Source organism: Oreochromis aureus, linkage group 5, assembly GCF_013358895.1.
Source record: "Oreochromis aureus strain Israel breed Guangdong linkage group 5, ZZ_aureus, whole genome shotgun sequence".
In the NCBI taxonomy this organism is placed as follows: Eukaryota; Metazoa; Chordata; class Actinopteri; order Cichliformes; family Cichlidae; genus Oreochromis; species Oreochromis aureus.
The window spans coordinates 10505017-10525113 of record NC_052946.1 but is presented as its reverse complement, the minus strand read 5'-3'; the positions used below and the strand labels follow the sequence as shown (position 1 = coordinate 10525113).

The 20097-nt window shown below is 41.6% G+C and overlaps 1 protein-coding gene across 3 annotated transcripts; it reads right to left on the bottom strand.

The window, feature by feature from the left end:
* Positions 1–92: 92 nt before the first annotated feature.
* On the bottom strand, positions 93–19773 carry dido1 (death inducer-obliterator 1). 3 transcript variants are annotated; one of them, XM_031733060.2, is made up of 17 exons: positions 19625–19773; positions 18092–18184; positions 17096–17210; positions 15775–16849; positions 15175–15604; positions 13868–14236; positions 11391–11607; positions 8100–8655; positions 7819–7978; positions 7566–7682; positions 7252–7413; positions 6824–6986; positions 6210–6723; positions 5812–5959; positions 5415–5504; positions 5129–5324; positions 93–4117 (listed from the first exon to the last, which is right to left on the bottom strand). In XM_031733060.2, exons 3-17 carry the CDS (start codon positions 17175–17177, stop codon positions 675–677), a joined length of 7722 nt encoding a protein of 2573 aa, XP_031588920.1. In that variant the 5' UTR covers positions 17178–17210; positions 18092–18184; positions 19625–19773; the 3' UTR covers positions 93–674. The 3 variants fall into 3 exon arrangements, with proteins under 3 accessions (XP_031588920.1, XP_031588921.1, XP_031588922.1); XM_031733061.2 differs by having other exon boundaries at positions 7300–7413; XM_031733062.2 differs by lacking the exon at positions 17096–17210.
* Positions 19774–20097: the final 324 nt, after the last annotated feature.

Genomic DNA, 20097 nt, shown 5'->3' with positions numbered 1-20097 from the left:
AACAACAATGTGAACACAAAAAAATCCACACCACTTTTAAGATGAATAATTGTTTCATTTATATTTGAAAGAAAAACTGTTTACATCCAAAACAAATGCCATCAAACGGGTTTATTAGTAGAGCTGAAACAAAATAAAGTGACAGTTCATAAACAACCATTTTTGTGGTGTATATTGTAAGGCTGATGTCATTTTATTTCAAATCTGTTGAACATATAAACACATTTACGTCTCAGTGTATCTTTAGCCTTCACATTATCCATCTCAGATATATGGCTTTTATTTTCTCTACTTAGAAAAGTTTGATTAAAAACATCCTTATATACACAAATACATTCATATTTACATATTGCAAATGGCGTGAATCAGTTACATTATTGTTTTCTAAAAAGAAAAATGCTTTGACAAAAAAAAGGTACATGTAATAGGACTGTGCAGCCTACATTAATACGTCTTGTACCACAAGCAGTTTAGCTTGCATTCAGTTTTTTTGCTTTTCAAATGTAATAAAACAAACTTGGAAACCTTTAAGTGACAAAGAGAATACAAACATATTTAAATGTTTTCTTCTGGTAGGAACACAACCGTGGAAATCTGACGAAATACTGTTCTTCTGTTTTTACAGTGATTAAAGATGTAAAAGTCTTGGAACCATAATGTCCATAAAACAGAGACTAGGAAACGTGCTTGCTATTTTCTGTGGTTTTATCACTCTCCTTGGACGTATCGTGTTTACTGTCCTTTTTCTCTTCTTTCTTATCTCGGCTTCTGCTTCTTTCCCGACGATCTCTGCCTCTGTCACGGTCCCTCTCCTTTTCTCTCTCTCTTTCCCTCTCTCTGTCCCTATCTCGATCTCTGTCTCTGTCCCTGTCCCTACCCCGATCTTTCCCACGATCCCTTTCACGGTCTCTCTCTCTGCTTCTGGATCGGTCCCGCTTCCTGTCTCTCTCACGCTCACGCTCTCGTTCTCGCTCTCTGTCACGGTTTCTCCCCCTATCTCGGTCCAAGTCTTTCCTGTCAGATTCCCTACCTCTGTCTCTGTCTCTTTCCCTGTCCCTATCTCGGTCTCGCCTCTTGTCTGAATCTTGATCCCTGTGTCGTTCTCCCTCTGCATCCCTGTGCCTCTCACCCTCCCTCCCTCTGCTGCGGTCCCTTTCTCGGCTACGCTCGTGATCCCGGTCCCTTTCTCTGCCTCTGTCCCACTCTCTTTCTCGGCTCCACCGCTTCCCCTGCCCCTTGTCCCATGAGGGCCTGCCAGCATGAGGGACATCTCTCTCTTTCTCTCTCCGGCGGTCCTCAGACAGGTCCCTCGGCCTCTCATCAGGGGCCTGTGAGGAACCATGAATGAGTTCTCTATGTCCTTCAAAGCGGCTGAAGCGATCTCCACTGCGAGGCTCCGAGTCCTCACGGGTGGTGCTGCTCCTCCTCCTCATTTCAGGAGAATGGCGGCGCCAGTGATCCTCCCGGTGTAGGTCTGGCGGACCTAGTGGAGCCTCCGGAGGAGTTGGCAGCAGTGGCCCGCTGTGGCGAACAGGTCTAGCCTCATCAGAGTACCTGTCAAAGCGGTACCGGTCAGAGCCTGCAAAAGGTGGAGGTCTGGTCTCCTGAGATGGAGGACCTCTGTGCTCATCAAAAAATCCTCGGTGTGGTGGAGAGGATGGAGGTCTGGAGGCACCATACTGGCTTTGTGGATTGAAGTGCTCCCCACTGGGAGGCTGACCTCGTCTGTCCTCATACTGGTTATGTGGAGGTCCCCGGTAGCTTGGACCTTGTGGAGGGCCCTGATTGGGATTATTAAGAGCATCTTTGTTATACTGTTCTGCAGGTCCTCGAGCCTGGTCTACTATTGTTGGTTGAGCCCTATGGTCATCATATTGAGGTGGTGGAGGACCTCTATGCCCTGGAAAGAGATTTGGAGGAGGAAGCCTGTTATCAAAGTGACCAGGTGGCGGAGCAGTGAAAGGCAGAGGAGGACCTCTGTTTCCAGGGAAATTAAAAGGTGGTGGTGGTGGACTAGTGAATCTGGGCGGAGCTAAGCTGTTCTGTCCATCAAAAGTGGGGGGAAGGGGAAGTCCTGGAGGGGGACCTGGTTGTCCAATATGCTGAGGGGGAATGGAGGGATCAAATATCTGAGGTGGTGGGCCCCTCTGGGCTACTGGAGGGAATGGTGGTGGTGGTCCTCTGGGTGGCATGATATTCTGAGGTGGTGGACCAGGCGGTGGCTGTTGAGGTGGTGGCTGTGTGCCTGACCACTGGTTTTGATAGGGAGGGTATGAAGATGGTGGCGGGCCATACTGCTGACTGCTATCACCTTGCATTGGGGGATGACTGTGCACAGGGGGAGGAACATGGATTGGAGGAGGGGGTCCCTGAATAGGAGGGGGGCCTGACATTGGAGGACCTTGCATGGCCTGCATGGGTGGTAGCACAGGCACCAGAGGCGGCCTCATTATTAGATTTTGGCCCTGCATGGAACGGGGAAGGGGGAAGTTGGATTGTGGAGGAATGTCAGCTGGAGGTTTGTACTCACTGTCGAAGTCTGACCCTGTCATGTGATGCAGCATGTGATGTGACTGAGTGTCAGCTGCTGCTGTGCTCTGAGTGAGTACTGGGATTGTCGAAGTTATTGTGGAGGTTTTTGCAGGCTCACTGTAATAGCTTGCTGTAGATGTCTCTAGGCTATTCTCCTCATACTCTGAGTCCTCAGCTTTTAAAATACTGGCTGCATTTGGCCACATACTGAACTTGTCCATCTCTGTTTCAGACTTAATTGGCTCGCTTTCCTCTTTTTTCTCTTCTTTCTCATCTGTGTAGCTGACTTCCATATCAGGCTCCACCTTTTCGCCTAATAAAGGAATTGAAACCTCTGCCTTGTCCGATTCCATGAAAACTAGTGCCTCACTTTTCACTTCCTCTTGATGCAGTGAGGGGTCTGAATCTTGTGACGAGTCTGCAGGTTCGCCTGTTTTAGGCGACTGCAGCTCTTGCACCTCAGGCTGTGAGGCTGGAGGAACAGGATCGGTCACTGGAGCAGGTGTCTCCTCTTTGTCCTCGGGTTCATCAGACAGTTTTCTGCTGCCTGTAGACTGGCGAGGATCCCTGCTTTGTCTGGGATCTCTCCTCTGATTGATTAAAGGAGCAACGGATGAAGATTTCACAAGCTCTTCAACCTTTTTGCCAAGCTGTAGCAACTGACTACTGGCCAAAAGAGATTTTGTAGGTTGAGTTAAGAGCGTGTTTGCAAGTGTCACTGAGGCAATAGGAGTGCTTGTAGAGGACATTTGCTGTTCTCCTTGTTTCTGCAATGCTTGATCACCAATGTGTTTAAGGCTCTCAAGAATCTTTTGGGGATCGGCTGCACACTCATTTGCAGGCTTAGCTTGACCTGGAACTAAAGTTTTAACCTCTTCGAAAATAGAGTCATCCTCTGGGTCATATGCAACATCATCAGCTTCACTTGTTTCCACCTTAGGTTGCTTAGTGACTTCAGGTTTGCTTACCACCTCCACAGGCTTCTTCGGCACATTGTAGGCTCTACTGGGGTCATATTCTTCTTCTGGGTCATAAGGTCGGTCATCTTCATCCTCCTCTACTGGTTTTTCTTTAGAAATCTGTGCAAACTTCTGAACTATAGGGTCTAACATTGTACCTGTTGGGGCAGCGAATTCGCCACCCTGATCAGACGGTGAGTTGGAAGCTTCAGAGTCATGTTTTTTCTTCCCAAAAAGAGTCTTGAGAATGGTCTCAAGAGGAGTGGCAGCTGCTGCGGATGAAGAAACAGAATTGGATGAAGAAAGGGAGTCCTTGTCAGTGGTAGCGGATGTGGATGGAGCCTTGATGGAGGATAACAGGGACAGAACAGAGGTGGTGGAAGCCTCGGAGGAGCTAGATGGAGGTGATCCTGGAGGAGTTGTGCTGAAGGGGATTTCAAGACTTTGCCGTGTGTTCTTTTCTGCTTTAACTGCAGGAGGTGGCTTTGGAAGGCTGGTTTCCTCTGCATCTTTGGTTTGAGTCTTGGACCGTTTCTCTTCACTTTCTAACGGAGCACCAGGACGTTTTCTATCCTTCTGGCAGATCAGCAGGCCGAGGAGCAGGTTGGGACGAGCTGGTTCAAGACCTGTGAAATAAAAAAAAAAATAAGTCAATCTTGAAAAGCACGGGGAAAATGTCTTAAAATTATCTGTCATTCTTTCATTAAAACTGCAAAAAACAAAAGAATTTTATCAAGGTACAAGCAATCAAGACCAAAAAATAAGCTGAATGTGCAAAGCTAAAGAAACGTTTTCATGGTTCAAACTGAAACAAAATATACTGTATATGGCTTTATAAGACATAAAACCAAAATTCATAGAAGACTAATTGTTAAATTTGCTGATATCTGTCAGTTGTGATATGTGCTGATGATGAATTTCCAGATAATCTACTGACAGTGGCAAAAAAAAAAAAACATCCAATAAAACTCTGTGTGAATATAATAACTATGATGTTTTGTGATCATCAGTACCCTACAGTCAGGGCCAATGATTTCCCTACTGACATTTCATTTCACTCCTTTAATATAAAAAGAAACATCAACAGCTAATAGTTGCATAATATGCAGAAAAAAAAATAGCCCTGAGATTCCCAAATAGACAGCCAACTTTATGTTGCCGTAACTTTTCAGCTGTTGTTTAAGAAAACAGTGACTTTATTTCAGTGGTGCAGCATGTGAAAGAATGAACAAAACCTATTTGTAATGTGACTGAGAACATAGCTCATAGAGGTGTACTGGTAACATGTGTCCGATATTGTTTTCACTGATCCATGTCTGAAGAAACAACAGGCTGAGACTAAAATGACAACCTGCGATGCAAACTTTCTTTATTAAGTCAAATACACAGAAGAGACACAGTAACTGTTACATGCAGAGATATTTACAGGGTATCAACAAGGAGCGTGAGCACCCTCTACAGCACAAACCCATCAATTAAACCAACTCTTTTCCAACCTCAGGAAAAAATGGATTTAACATACTCCAAACATACAAAGACACAAAGAATAGAAAGTTTTACCATGAAAACAATAATATTCACAAATTTACACACAAATAACCACAAAGATGTATACATGTATCTCATTACATGCTTACCTGGCCCATCAAATGGCAACAGTTTGGAGGGTAATGGGTCCTTTGAGCCCAAGGGGATGAGATAGAGGTCTTTGATGCGGCGGTTGTTGTTAGCTACCACACCAAATCGTTTTCTGCTGCTAAAGTAAGAGAAAAGAGAGACGTATGCCACCTCTTCCTCCTCTGTGGCTGGATGGAAACGGATCAGGCACAGCTCCTGTGATTTGAAAAAGAAAACAGTACAGTTTCATGCAAGGCTTTAAAGTTAAAACAGCATTTTAACAAGTTAGTTTTTGTACTAACAAACCTTGGAGAGGGAGGTTTTTAGCTTCCCAACATAGTCCCAAACTGTGTTTGGAGAAATCCGACCTCCAACATGAATGGTGTCTGGCAAATCCTGCACAACAAAACCAAAGTTATTTTTTTGGCCTGTGTGTATGTCAAACAGTTTGAAATTCAAAGATGACAGGGTCTGATATTAAAGTGGACCTATTATACTCCTTTACAACCAGATATTTTTTATTCTTGGACAATCGTTTTTCATTTTAGGGCCTTTTTGCATCCTACTTTCTTCTAACTGAAGACCAAAATGTTTAAATAAATAAGAAAAAGCACAAGGCATTTACAAAGAAAACTAATACCGTAAATGTGATTTCTATGAATCATTAATGATAACGAAAATATTCTTGCTTTAGAAAATGTACCTCTTTCAGGTGTTCAAATGATCCCGAGACCAGGTAAGCCTTGGTTACAAACTTTGCTACTGACTGCATGTTGATAAATCCTTTCCAAATCTTCTCTTGACCGTGGAGAAATATTGCAGTTTCCCCTTCAGGAGGCGGCTCAGATCCACTGTAAAAACAAAACCATCTTCCTTTTAGACAGGCTACATGCAATCTCTTACTATAACATACTACACAAAAAACAGTATCTCAAAGCATCTCATCAACAACAAAGTTCCTCAGTATCACGGGCACTACAGCTGCTGTTACTTTACTCTGGTATACTTTTAGCTAAAACGTAAAGTATCTGTGCAAAATACTAAAGCTTATTAAAAAGAGAGCTCTCTGGTATTTTTAAGAGCTCTGGTGAGATGCAGCACCTTGTTTTTGACGGTTTGGGTGCAGCAACTGAAGGCGGTGGCGCAGGGGGCATCGGTAGTGGTGCCTTAGATAAAACCTCCACTGGAGCAGTAACAGGAGCTGGGAGTGGGTCTGCAACATTGCTGCCAGGCTTTTCTGGGGCCACGTAAGTGACGCTCACCCCGGTGCTGTGCCTGGCCATGCGAGGATCCCTGCGGGTGATAGTGACAGAAGAGACAGTGGGGGTGACAGGTACAGGGGCCTGTGCTGCAGGTGCCATCATGGTGACATCTTCCTGATAGAGCTGTGGCTGTGATTCTGGAACTGCTGGCTCTACGGTGGACTGGTAGGATGAAGAGGCCGGGTGTTGGTACAATGAAGGATCTTGGTAGGTAGCCATGCCGGCCTGTGGCTGGCTGACAGGTGAGGGATCCCCTGATCTGGATGAGAATGATTCTTGTCTGGGTGGCTTTGTTTCAGGCTTCTTGGTGAGTCTGGCTTTTTTAGCAGCAGGCTCATCTTCTGTCTTTTGGCCTACAAGGCAAGATTATTAAAAAATAAAGAAATAAATCATCCATATAATAATCAATTCTACTGAAAAAATGATAGCATTTCTTCTTAGCCTCTTATTTACCTGTACATATTTTGCAGTTGAGGTCAAACAGATGAGCCCGGTGTTCAGAAGTAGTGTCTTTGAGCATGCTACTAAAAATGTCTGGCATGCTGCTTCCACTGTTCCCCTCAGCAGCAGATGCCTGAGCTGAAGCTGAAGGGGTAGAACCAGATTCCTCCTGATCCTGAGGATATATCAAAAAAGATCACAGTCAAACTTCAGATGAACTGGAATCTCAGGAGCTCATGTAACAACTACAATTCTCAGTTACTGCCATGTGCACCCATGCATTTTGTGAGAGGCAGATAGAGCTTAAGAAAGAAACTGACAGGACAGGAGGCGCTAACTTGTAAGCTGGTGTACGTTCTTTGATAGTTTGTACTGTGTGCCAAGTGCCTCATGCAAGACAAAAAAAAAGAGGGTGAAAGAAGCAGCTTGCCACCACTTACTGTAGAAGAAGCCATGCGAGAAGATGAAGTGGTGGCAGAGATACATACATCTGCATCAGATGTTGGTGGAGCATCCTCCACATCGACGCTATGGGAGCCACCATCATGCCTGTTGCCTGTTTTGGACTGCCCTGAATGGGCTTTTGCACTAGGAGACTGAGGCTAAAGAATAGAAAAAGGAAAAAAAAAAAAACTTTAAAATGGTGTGGATTTATGCAGACAGGTTTTTCAAAACTGCAAATCCTAACAGGAAAATTTATGAGACTTAAGCTGCCCTACGCCTGATGTTTAAATTAAAAGGCAGTGCCATTTACCTCAGGAGCCTCAGGCTTCCTCCACTCAGATATCTCCTTTGAAAGCAGCTCTTCAGCACTTAGTCTGACCAGTCTAAAGGGACTGACCTCACCACCCACCACTCGGTAGAACAATCCCTGAGACAAACATGCCATACAGCGCAAACATGAGAATACGTTTTTCAAGCTGTAATTGGTGTCCTTCCATTCACAGCTGCATAAACACAAGATATGTACTTTACTGAAAACAGCATGCACGTTAATGTTGACTCACTTTGTTTTTAGGATCCTTCAGATTGAACATGAGGGACCTGTATTTGTTTTTGTATTTGCTGTCGGTGCTAAGACAGAGGTTAAACATCTCCTTTTCAATAGCAAATGCCAGTCGCCCCACCTCGCTCTCTGTCATTTTCAGATCATCACTGTCGCACACCCTGGTGGAAATGAACAAAAGAATGTATATTTAAATCTGCAGACCTCGGGTAATGTTTTTGGAACCAAAAAAAGAAGGAATAAAAAAAAAAAAAATCAAACTGGGACTTGCGGGTCACTCACCTTTTATAAAGGATGTCTGTCAAAGACCGCCGGATGTTCTGTCTCATCTGGTTGTTGGGTGGAGGCGGCATAGGGGAAACAGGTGGTGCTGAAACAGCTGAATGTGGAGGTCTGGAGGATGAAGAGTGGCTGGAGGGAGAGGAGGAAACTGGAGATGACGGGACTCTAGGGGATGAGGACGACTGTCTGTGGGGACTAGTGTCCTTTTGCTGAGGTTGCTTCTTGGGAATGGTGAAGTTAGACTTGGTGACTCTCAGCGCTCCTGTGACGTGGATCGGGCCTGAAGGAAAGGGAGATGGGGAATTCACAGGTGGCTGGCCGGTCCTTTTGGACTTTGTTGCAGTTTTAACTGGGGGTGTCACAGGCTTCTTGGATCCCTTTGAACTGGCAGCTTGAACTGAAGGTTTCTTTCCCTTTGGGGAAACCTTGGTTGGTTTTGTTGCTGTGGACTTCTTGTTTCCTTTTCCAGCTGCTGCAGATGCTGAAGAGGACTTCTCAGGAGCTGGTTCCTTTTCCTTGTGGTCCTTCTCACTGTGCTTCTCTTCTTTAGTTGGGGCTGGAAAACAAGAACAAGATCCAATATTTTAAAATATGTCATAATGTTCAGCATCATGAGTAGTAATGTGCAATGTGGCAACATACTTTGCTAAATTACAGGCAGTCAATTGCACAAATCAGACTATATTGCTAAGTCGAAGTTAAGCAGTTTTAAAATGCATAAACTGAATCCCCCAAAAAACTAGTAAAAATGTAAATCATATTAGGACACTTAACATAAAGTCATGAGGCATACATACACACACACACACACACACACCGAATGAAAAACACTGTCAAATAAAAACTAATTTGACATCAGAGCAGATGAAGTCCTTTTTTATTTTGTAGCAGTGACAGCAGATACATCGAGCTGCTGGGGCAGGTCCTTCAGGGGTGGCAGGGGTTTGGGGGCGATACCTTCTTCCCAACTATTATAGAAATATGGAAGTGATGATCCTCAAGGACAAAATTAGTATGATTCTCCAATCATTTTGATATATTCACATAGAAGATGAGCAGGTTCAAGTACTATAAATCATGTGCCAGCCAAGCAGAATGAACTAAACAGCATTAAGTCTAAAAAGAACTACAACTACTAGCTCCAAGCAACCACAACCAGGTATCCACTGGTTATAACCCTGTACCACAGGTGTCACACAGTGCTTCTAAAATTTGCTAAATAAATATCCAAATGTCATTTAGTCTAATCATAACACTATAACTATCATTTGTTAATATCACAAGATCACCTGTATGCACCATCAAGTTCATAGTTGAACTCTGACCCCAGAAACACCAAAGCCAAATTCTTGTTCTAATTGTGGAGACAGTAGTAATCCATTTCATCAAAACCTTCAAGAGTCACAATAAATATCACATAGAATATTTTGTAATTTCATGGGGGGGACCAACTAGTGAGCCAATAGATCTGCTACCTGTAAATGCTTTCAAACTGTCATGTGCAGATGCTTGTGCTTCCATCATCTCAAACGTTGTGTTGCAGAACTGCATTAGCTTTGAGCTAACTTGACATAGTATACAGCCACTAAATGTTTACACTATGACTTTGTGCAATGATACAATATATAGAACCAGAGAAACTAAAATCAGCTCTTTTCTATAGATCATAAGTTGTCAAACCAGCCAAAATCATCATTCAGCAAAAGGGATATGGATGATCAAATCACTGAGCTCTAACTTCCCCCTGTTGAAGAACCATCAGTGGCCATATGGACTTCTTGAACATTAGGAATGCATTTATACCCAATTACTATTTGCTATCCCATCAGGTAAAATCCTCACAATTTCTCCAGGCTTTTTATAGAGGCAACCAGACAGAAAATGAAACTGTCCACATTTCATATTGTTCCCTCATTACATTTAAAATCAAGTGCAAAAAATATGTTTTTTAAAAAAAAAAAATCAAGATGGCCCTTTGTGCTCAGCCCAGGTCTTCAGATTTCATCTTCAGGTGTAGCATTCCTGAACTTCACTGCATCCCCACAGGTGCTCCAGTCTTTGTGATAGAGGTTCTGTCATATCCAGCTGTTCACCATCTGAGAGGCTCTCAAGCTTCAAAGTCTTCATAGTGTGTGTAGACTTTAACAGTTGTACATGTCTAATTAAGCTTAACTGGTCAGGATATCCTACAGCAAGCCAACAACGCTCACATAATCAATCGAGGCATCCAAAAATCAGTTTAACACCTTTTATTTTAAAACCAGTTTCCCACGAGCAGTGATGAATCATATTCAACATGCATGAAAAACTTTGAAAAAATAGCCCATTACTCATAAAATGAAGGGCAGAAAACACAAGGTTGGGTTTTTAATCAGCTCAATATGACCCAACTTCATAGGCTGACATTACCACAGGGGACAGCTGAGACACCTACCTGCTGGAGGATGGGAGGGAAGGGCCTTATTTGAGACCAAAAGCTGAGGAGATGAACCCAGGAAGTGAAGAGACTTATACATATCAGGTAATTTGAAAACACACAAACCATTCATCATATCAATCAATCACTGAATTTAAGATACTGCCCTCCTTTTTGTTTCTACCACACTGGCCTTTATAATCTCTTAGGTTGCAGGCACATATGTGGGAAACCTATAAAAGGGGTACTCCAACAAACCAGTGCTGCATTTCCAAAAAACCAGGGACTCCCAGAAGGCGTTTCAGAAACTAAGGGATTAAAATCAATGCAGCAGAGGCAGTGCTCTGAAAAAACTTCTTTTCCCATAACACATCAGCATCAGACTCAATGTAAATGTCTGCAACTTCCAAAATGATGATTTTGATTTATAGCACAGGCTTTCTGTAAGCAATTAAAAGGCTCCAATTCAAAGCCAAGATAAGAGTGATGCAAGTTGTTTCATGCTTCAGAAAGCTCCTCTAGAGCCAACAAACACATTGTCCAACTTAATTAAGTAATCTTAAAAGAGTGCAATCAATGGAGTGAAGTACCCCTTTCCAAATAAATATCTGCTGGATCAGAAATACTTACCAAAAGTCACACGGGACACTTACCTGTTCACAGCTGCCAAGTTTTCATTAGACAACAAAATCCTTACATTAAACATCACAAAACCTTGTAAATGATAAAGTAGTCTGCTATACAGATGAGTTCATGTTCTTTCCCAAACATGTGGACCAGTTTTAAAGGATGTTAGCATGACAGGAGCACATTTATAATGGAAGAGCAACAGTATGGTTTCAACAACAGCTCAAGACCTTCAAAGAGATACATACACTTTTTGTTTAACACTGTTGGTGATATGGGTGTAGTCTTTTCTGGTGTTACTGCAATGTAATTATGGTCGCTGGACCAGGATGCAGTGGCTGGCGGAGGTGGGTGTTCCTCAGCATGCTCATCTTCATCGTCATCATCTGGATCAGGACTGTGGTCTTCGCTATCAGACTCCTCCTGGGTCTTCTTCTGCACCTTCTTCCCACCGGCACCAGTCCCCTGGGTAGACGAGAAGAAACACATTCAGACGTTTTAGCCACTCAGACTGATTTAAAGTGACAGTTCAGCCCAAAACCAAATTCAAATCTTTTTATCCAGGTCTGCAGTGCATTTTTATTCATAATGACTATACTCATGAATCATATGACTATGCAAAGAAAACATCCACCTACCCACTGTGATCTGTGCAGCTTTTAAACACCTATGGCAGCCCTCCTTGGCTGAGCTGTAATGACTGCTAGCTACAAGTGTCTTTTTATTTGTTTATAGAGTAGAAAGAAAATAGTTCAAAATGAACCTGCTCAGATCAAGGTTTGTGGATTTATTTATTTTTGTAGTGTTAAAGACACTCGAGCTGAGTTTAAAAAAGAAAATGCATTTATAGGCACTCTGAGCACAATAAGGCAAGTGCCATCTTGCTCCACTGTAATAAAGAGCATTTCCCCAGCCAAAATCTCTAACTGGTCAACTCATACCATAAAAATCCAGATAGAAAAACAGCACAACAGGCCAGGAAACGTATATCACTTTTATTTAGGAGGTGGTGAGCTGTTCCTTTAACAACAAATGAATATGTATAAAAAGTGTTTAACTGTGTTCTTTTAAGAACAACAGATTTTTTTTCTCCAAAAAAACTGGTAAACAAAATCAATAGCCCTTTCAGTCTACTCTCCTCTTAAAGCATACAAATGGTGTGCAGTTAATAATTTAAAACACATTAATGACTTCCTGCATATGCTCTCCAGTTTAAATCATGACCATGGATTTAAACATCACAAAACCAAGTAAATGATTACATAATCTGCTATACAGATGAGTTCGTGGTCTTTCCTAAACGTCTGGACCAGTTTTAAAAGACGTTAGCATGACAAGACCTACATTTGTAAGACATCCAATGTGTGAAGGAGTTGTTAAACTCAGGGATTGAGTTAAGCCACTTTAGTGTGCATCACTGCTCACTTGCTCTCCAAGCTGCTGAAGCTTTAATACCAAAGTCCTTTCGAGTTCCTGAAGAAGGCCTTTCTCCCCCACTTTTTTTTCCTCCCAAGAAAAAGTTTGTAGCAAACAATCACTTCAAAAGCAACATATGTGAGACTACTGACTGCTTTTCTTGTCAATGAGGAAAAAAAGTACATTAATACTGAGCTAAAGCACACATAGCAAATGTAACCACAAATTTTAATCTATACAAAAAAAAGGGCACAAACAAGAATATAGACCATTTATAAGACAGCAGATTTTGCAGTCCTTAAGCTTTTAGATTTTGCCCAATATATTAAAAATGTAAACTATGATAGTGTATACAAACTACAGCCATGACTGTCAGTGCTTCATCTGTAATTGTTCCTGCATAAAGTCACCCCATATTCACCAGGGCGAGGGAACATCAGTAGTCTTTATGAACTGAAAATTATAATGGATCATTTATATTGGCTTGTAAAGTTAATACATGCTGGGTGTCTTAAAAACCCTAATCTGTATGCAGCACATTTCTTTGTGTCATGACACAGAAGAATAATTAAGCAGGATTTATGCTCTTTGAGAACTCAAAGAGTGTTCAAAGATCAGATAGCATCACCTATCTGACAATGGATTAGTTGTCTGTGTTGATCCATTTTCAGCAAATTACACTATTACAAATACATCCATTTTATGCCCCGATTAGCCAGCAGTATGCATGTTTCTGCCACTTTACATGAAATAAAAATGCATACTGGAAAAAGCCTCTTAAGACTAGATTTGTGTGCTGACCCAATACATTTGCTTATTTAGGCCAGCACTTAAACAACAAAATATGCTGAAATCAGAGTTTAGCAGTTTCCATTTGATTAAATGTTAGAATTAAGAGTAGACCATTCAACTCTATATATGCCTTGTGTACTGACACTCAAATGCACAGGGTGTAATCAAAAACAAGGAAACTTGATATTGCCAAGACAAATGATGAAACTAAATTGGTGTATTTTTCTTCCCAAACAAGACAGTAATGACATCTGATTATATTAACTTCAGCAAACAAAAAACAATCACTTCATGCTGATATAATATCCCAAATGTGTCAAGACATGATGAAAACTCAATGAATGACTATGACATATCAGGAGTCATATGCTTCCAAGTGATTCAGTTTTCTATCTGGGAAACAACAGACTGAAGTGTTGGTGACTACCTAATAATTTTTTAATTAATTGTGTAAAGGGAATTAACATTCCTGCTTTAAAACCAGGCAAACGTCATCATTTCAGGCCATCCAAGTTACCTTTAGTGTGGACTTTTTCTGAGCCTTGGGCTTATCCTTTTGCTTGGGCTCTTTGACATCAGTGATGGACTTCATCGCAGCAGCAGCATGTCTCAGGATACAGTCGTTTCCACAGTACACAGAGTCGGGTTGGGCATCATTTTCACAGCCAGGTCCAATACATCTCGAGAGGGAAGACTCCTCATCAGCCTTTTGCTCAGCCTTGTCCTCGGGAACCGCCACTGTTGGGGTCGTTTTCACCTCCACGTGTGATGCGACTTTCTGTTCTGTGTCTGGTGGGGCTCTGACTTCTGGTGTGCCTTCTGTTGCCTTCTTCTCAACAGGTGGTGTGGCCTTCTCTGCCTTTGGTTCAGCTGGTTGCTGTACTGCCTGCTCCAAGCCAGTACAAAATAAAATTAACAGCTACTGATATTCTGCATTTCACTGTACTGTTGTCAGTTCAAACAATTTACGAATCATCTTATTAATAGTGATCGTAATAGCATTTAAAGAATTTTGAGCTTCAAGCTGCTATAGGTAGGCTTCTTTTTGCCATGCTTTAAATCTTTATCTATAAACTTGCATGTGAAAAACACCTACATCTCTCATCAGAAAACTGGGCAGAGAGCCCTACCTGCCACCAATTATTACAACCTAACTGACATTCTTGAAAAGAATGATTACTGTGCTCATTTTCAGATATAGATAGATATATATATACATACACACACACACACACACATATTTGATTCCTGAGCTCTATTAGGATTTAGTGCAGCTTTGTGTGATTTATATATTAAAAAAAATTTTATGTATCCTAAATTGACCCTTGGTGCAGCCCTCCCCCTTCTAGCTGGCTGGAATTTGTAAGGTCTGAAAAGGGTGGGCCTGCAACTGAACCACAACGGACCTTGAGAATATGCCCTCTTTATGACATCAGACAGATCCAACAGTAGAAAAACCACACAGAGAGCATTTACAGCAGTCTGAAGCTTGAACTTTTGGCACACAGGTATCTACATATACTGGCCTCATTATTTAAATAATCAGAGCATGCACCATGGTAGTAGGACATATGACAAAAAAAAATATAAAGCACATAATCTTTCCTTTAAAAAAATAACCAACATTTATACACTCAAAAAGCAGTAATAGTTAATGTAACTGGTATATGGCATCAAATGAGAAATTAAATCATTAAGCATGGCATAAAATTAATTTAAGGATTGTACTTAAAACCCACTGTTAAGTATTTAATAATAAGATGTGCAAAAAATAATTTAGTGGCTAAAAAAATGTTTACGTTCATATCAGCTGCAAAGACCTACCGGCTGAAAGATTTTTATCTTCTTTTTTCCCGTTGGATTAGTAGCCTTCTCTATCCTTCCTTTGATACCCAGGTCCTCTGTTGCTTTCTCATCAGTACCAGTAGTTTGTGCAGATGAAGCTGCTGCTCGAACAGCTGACGGACTGGAGTCTCCTCCGGCATTACTAGCTTTAACAGCACTTGTAGACGAGGTAACAACAGGAGGAGTGGAAGCATTGGTCGGCGAAGCAAAATCAGCTTTGGGCTTCCCACTTTCCATATTTGTAGAAAGAATAGAAGTGGCAGGCCTGACCACCTGGTTTTTCTTAGCGGTGCAGTTTGGGCAGATGTAGTCTTCCCCATTTCTCTCCATCAGCCGTCCACGGGCCTCAGTGATTCCCACACAGTCCCCATGAAACCACTCTTCACAGCGGTCACAGCAGATCATAAACCTGGTGAACAGTGAATATAGAGACATTCTCAAATAATAGTAATTATAACTTTTTTCTTCTTCTTTTTTTAACTTGTGTATGAAATGATTCCAACAGAGGCAACTAAGAGACAGTAGAGAGAAACAAAAACAAGTTTATGCACTACAGGATAAAGAGAGACCAAAACAAACCTTTTGTTATGTTTTTGACGACAAATGCAGTAAAGTGCATTGGGGTCATAGCCTCCATCATCAGACTCCACTGAAGATGAAGACGTAGATAAGTCATTCTCATCCTCATCATCTTCATCATCTTCTTCCTCCTCCTCCACCTCTTCCTCCTCCTCCTGTGTCTGGGGTTTCCGTGTTTTTAGACCACTCTGGGTAGCTTTAGGCTTTGCTTGATTCTTTACAGGAGCATTGTTCTTGTTGTCAGCAGCTTTAACAGGTGTAAGGTTCTTATTAGCCACCTTCTTTTTATTGACATATGTTCTTATTGGTCCACGTTTTCCTTGCACTGCTGCAGCCTTGTCTGCCTCATCCTCGCCAGTCTTCTCAAGTTCATCATTTTCATCGTCATTCTTCTCCTCAGCAAACTCCTTCTTCTCAGAGTCCTCCTCGGGCTGAGTCTGTGCTGCACTGACACTCCCTACAGCTTCAGAAGTGGGATCACTCTTTTCTTCTTTTTTCTCCTCGCTGTTATCCTGTGCATTCTTGACAGCATCTTTACTGTCTTCTTCATTCTCAGAGCTTCCCTCATCTTTCACCGTCGCTCCACCACCTCGGGTCTGTCTGCCACCACCTCGACCTTTCTTTTGAGTCTGCTTCCTTGTGCCACTCCTTGTTCTTCTCTCGGGAGTCTCTGCTTTGTCCTCAACAGCCTTGGAATCAGCATTACCATCAAAGCTGGCCTCTGAGGCCGTCTCTGCATCGGTTGGGGTTTGTGAAGGAGGATCTCCACTTTCCACACTGGGAGGTGCGCTCTTTCTAGACGCTCTTTTTGCATTCAAGAGGAATTCCTCTAGTTTGTCAGTACGTTTAGGCTGTCGGCCACTACGGCGCACAGGACAGCGGGTTTCAGGGCTGTCAGTTGCCGCTTCCACTGGCATCTCTCTCTTTGCAATGGTGGACCGACGGAAACCCCAAGTCTTCTTTAGCTCGCTCTTGGCCTTTGAGGATTTATCTGGCTCCCCTAGCAACTGTTTTGCCACATTCTCACTTTCAAGGTGAAACTGTTCCTCCGTCTCGCTACGTCCTTCTCCAACGCCTGTAAACAACCATTATTGATATCAAATCAGCATAACATTGGAAGAAAAGGGGAATGTTTTGCAAGCATGCATATTTAAGGCAAAACAAACCAAAACATAAAAATTACTGCTCAATTCTTATATCGCCCATACTTACCGTATGTCTAACCACATTTAAAATCAAAGACCCTGACACCATAATTGTACCCACTTTTACTTTTTAAGACAAGGCATTGTGAAGGGAAAAAAAAGCTCATTCAAGATACCTTGAGAGCAGCTATCCATGCGGTCCCGGCTCTGCTCTGGCTCAGGGGCTAGAGAGAGCTCAGGGCTCACATTCCCATCCATAGATGATGGAGTCACTATTTTCAAAATTAATGTCTACAGTTCAGAGAAAAGAACAAGAGACCGACTATGAGTCACTCTTTTCAGTTTACAAAATGAAAATTACTGAGGGGTGCCAGGATCAAGGTAGCACTAAGAATGCTTAATACCGTCATCATTCTTAGACATACTTGTTATATTCTTTTGTATTTACATTCGCAAATAATAATACTAAAAAAATAATTTTTGCTGCTTTTTTTTTTTTTTTTTTTTTTTTTAAGTGCAGCTCTTCAGAGGGTATGTTATGACACTAATGCTATCATGTGTAGAGCACCCTGTGGGTCTAGAGCACCATGTACAGCACTCATGGAAACGGGGGCAATAGCACAAACATCTTAATATCATTTAGCCAAACAGGATAAAGAGAGTCATTCTACAGAGTCTGTGCTTTTCGATCCTTCCAGTACTGTTATGCCATATTTAATACAGACAAAAATCACAAGCCCTCTTCAAAGGACAAACCTACAAAATACTACAAAAAATAAATAAAAATCAGTAACCATCCCGTTGTTTAAGGCAGTGATGCACATCCTCTAAAACTCTAATGTTGCCAAGGTTGGAATAACCATTAAAAAAAAAAAAATCCTAACCACATACTTTACTTTTTAATACACTTTAACTAAAAGGTTAATAAATTATGACTTTAAGAATATGATAACACTTTATAATCTTAGACTTAACACTCATAATTTACTACAGCTATTCACAAGCCTAAAACAAAGTTCCTGGTGGTCCGATAAAATTCCAGTTTTGTTTTCTGTTGTTCTTGGTAGTTTGGGTTACAAGAATTAAGATGCTGTTTCCTTTATATTCTCTAAAGCCAGAACTGCTATTCTAATTTCAGGAGAAATAATGGCAGGGAAAACCAATATCCATACCTGCAGTTCAGCAGATGTCTAACAAAGCAGTTCTTCAAACAAAAAAGCTCATATAAGTCTCAAATCATCAGAATTGGTATGAGGTTAGAGAACCTGAAAGACACAAGGAAGCACAAGTTAGGATACATTTATTTCAGGCTTCACAGAAAACAGACATGCAGCACAATGGCATGGTGACAAAAATAACAAATAATGATTTTTTAAATAATATTTTTAAAAAGTGACTGCTGCATTTTAAGAGCATGGGCAAATGGATGAAATAATCTAATCTGAAAGCATAAGTAGGCCAACCCATTACTTTACAAATACGCAAGTTCAGGTTTGCCACTTTCAGACAAGTTAGACCAAGTCAGAAACCTCTGGCAATTGTGTAAACCTTCTAGCATCAATATTCTTATGCAATGGACGCCTGAGTTTCCTGAAATTAGCGTTTTTATAAAGCCTTGCATACTGCACCGCCATCGATGGATTGGAGGGGGAGGGGGGAGGGGGGGGTATCCACCCAAAGACTGCGAGTATGATTGAACGGGATTTTATCCAATGGTATGCCTGTGGTCACGACACCTCGCCACGTGAATGGGAGGACTGCTATAACCGAGGAAGGTGGGAGGGGCCATGACGAAAATAAAATTTCACAAAAAAGATAATATTGTGTATATACTTATACAGAAAAACAACTTTAACGCATTTACTAAAGGTTTGCATTAAGATACTGCCTGATGGCAGTCATCGGAAGGGACATACTCGTGTCCAGTACTTGCTACGCGACACTTAAAGGTAGACTGCACACGGCCTTAGGACGCATGATATAATCTAATTTCTTCATTGCAATACGGCATACCACACTGTCACATGATACTGTTTAAAAAACAGAAAAAAAACCCGATATGCAGACAAGGAAGCTAGCAAAACGATAATGGAAAATCAGCATACTATGATAGCAGACCCGTTCTTCACTCCTACATCTCCAGTGACGGCCGCAAAACATTCAACATTCCGCCAACCGCTTAGCTATTTACCATTAGCTCACGTGAACTACAAACGGGGTGCCACAAGCGGCGAGAAAATATTAAGTGGGAAACGGTACGCAACCATTTCTATACCACTGAAACTGCTTTTATATTATTAGGTTATTCTAGTCCTTTTTGTTTTGTTTCACAATGCGAAACTGCGTGTTGCAAAACGTGCGCTTGTAGCCAGTAAGCTTAGCTAGCGCTGTTGCCCACAGCGAGCATGGGTAAGCTAGCGGCAAATTCAACTTAAAAACATTAGCATTTAGGTAGCCGTTAAAAAGCCAACATATAGTACAAGTATTTTGTAGCAAACTCAAACTTTAACCAATGTAAACAACTGAAGTGTAATTTTAAAGCGTAACTGTACTCAAGCTATCGTCAAGAGAATCGCGTTCAACGTCCTCGCCTCCGACACCTTCACCTAGACATGTTTGGCAGCAACAAAACACAAAAGCACGAACACAAGCCAAAAATAAATATAACACAACTAAAATAAATTAGGTTGCTGTATTTTACCCACCCATGCGTTATAAATACGGATAATGTCCCCTCGCTCTTTCATGGGTCAGTCCTCCATTTTCCATTCCCTTTGGAGCTAACTGACTGCAGCAGATGGCTGACGGTTTACACAAACGCTTTGTGTCTACAGCGCCCCCACTGGCCAGGAGGGAAACTAAGCAGAAGCAAAGCTCGACGTTCCGTCGTAACCACTTTCAAACGGCGGGAAAAGGTATAATTGGTTTTTTTTTTCTTTTTTAATTTTAACAAAATGTGATTTGTCCTAAACTTAGTGGATTTAAATAAGTCTAATTCAGCTACATACTTAATATTTGTCCCAACATATGAATGTTTGCCAAATGAGCTCTTATTATTATGAGCTAATATTTAAAATTTACTTCAGTGACAACTCTTTTCTATTTTACTTTTTTACTTTACTGTTTTTATCACAATTTACACAGAACTGTACAATTCTGACCTCTCAAAAATCTGTTT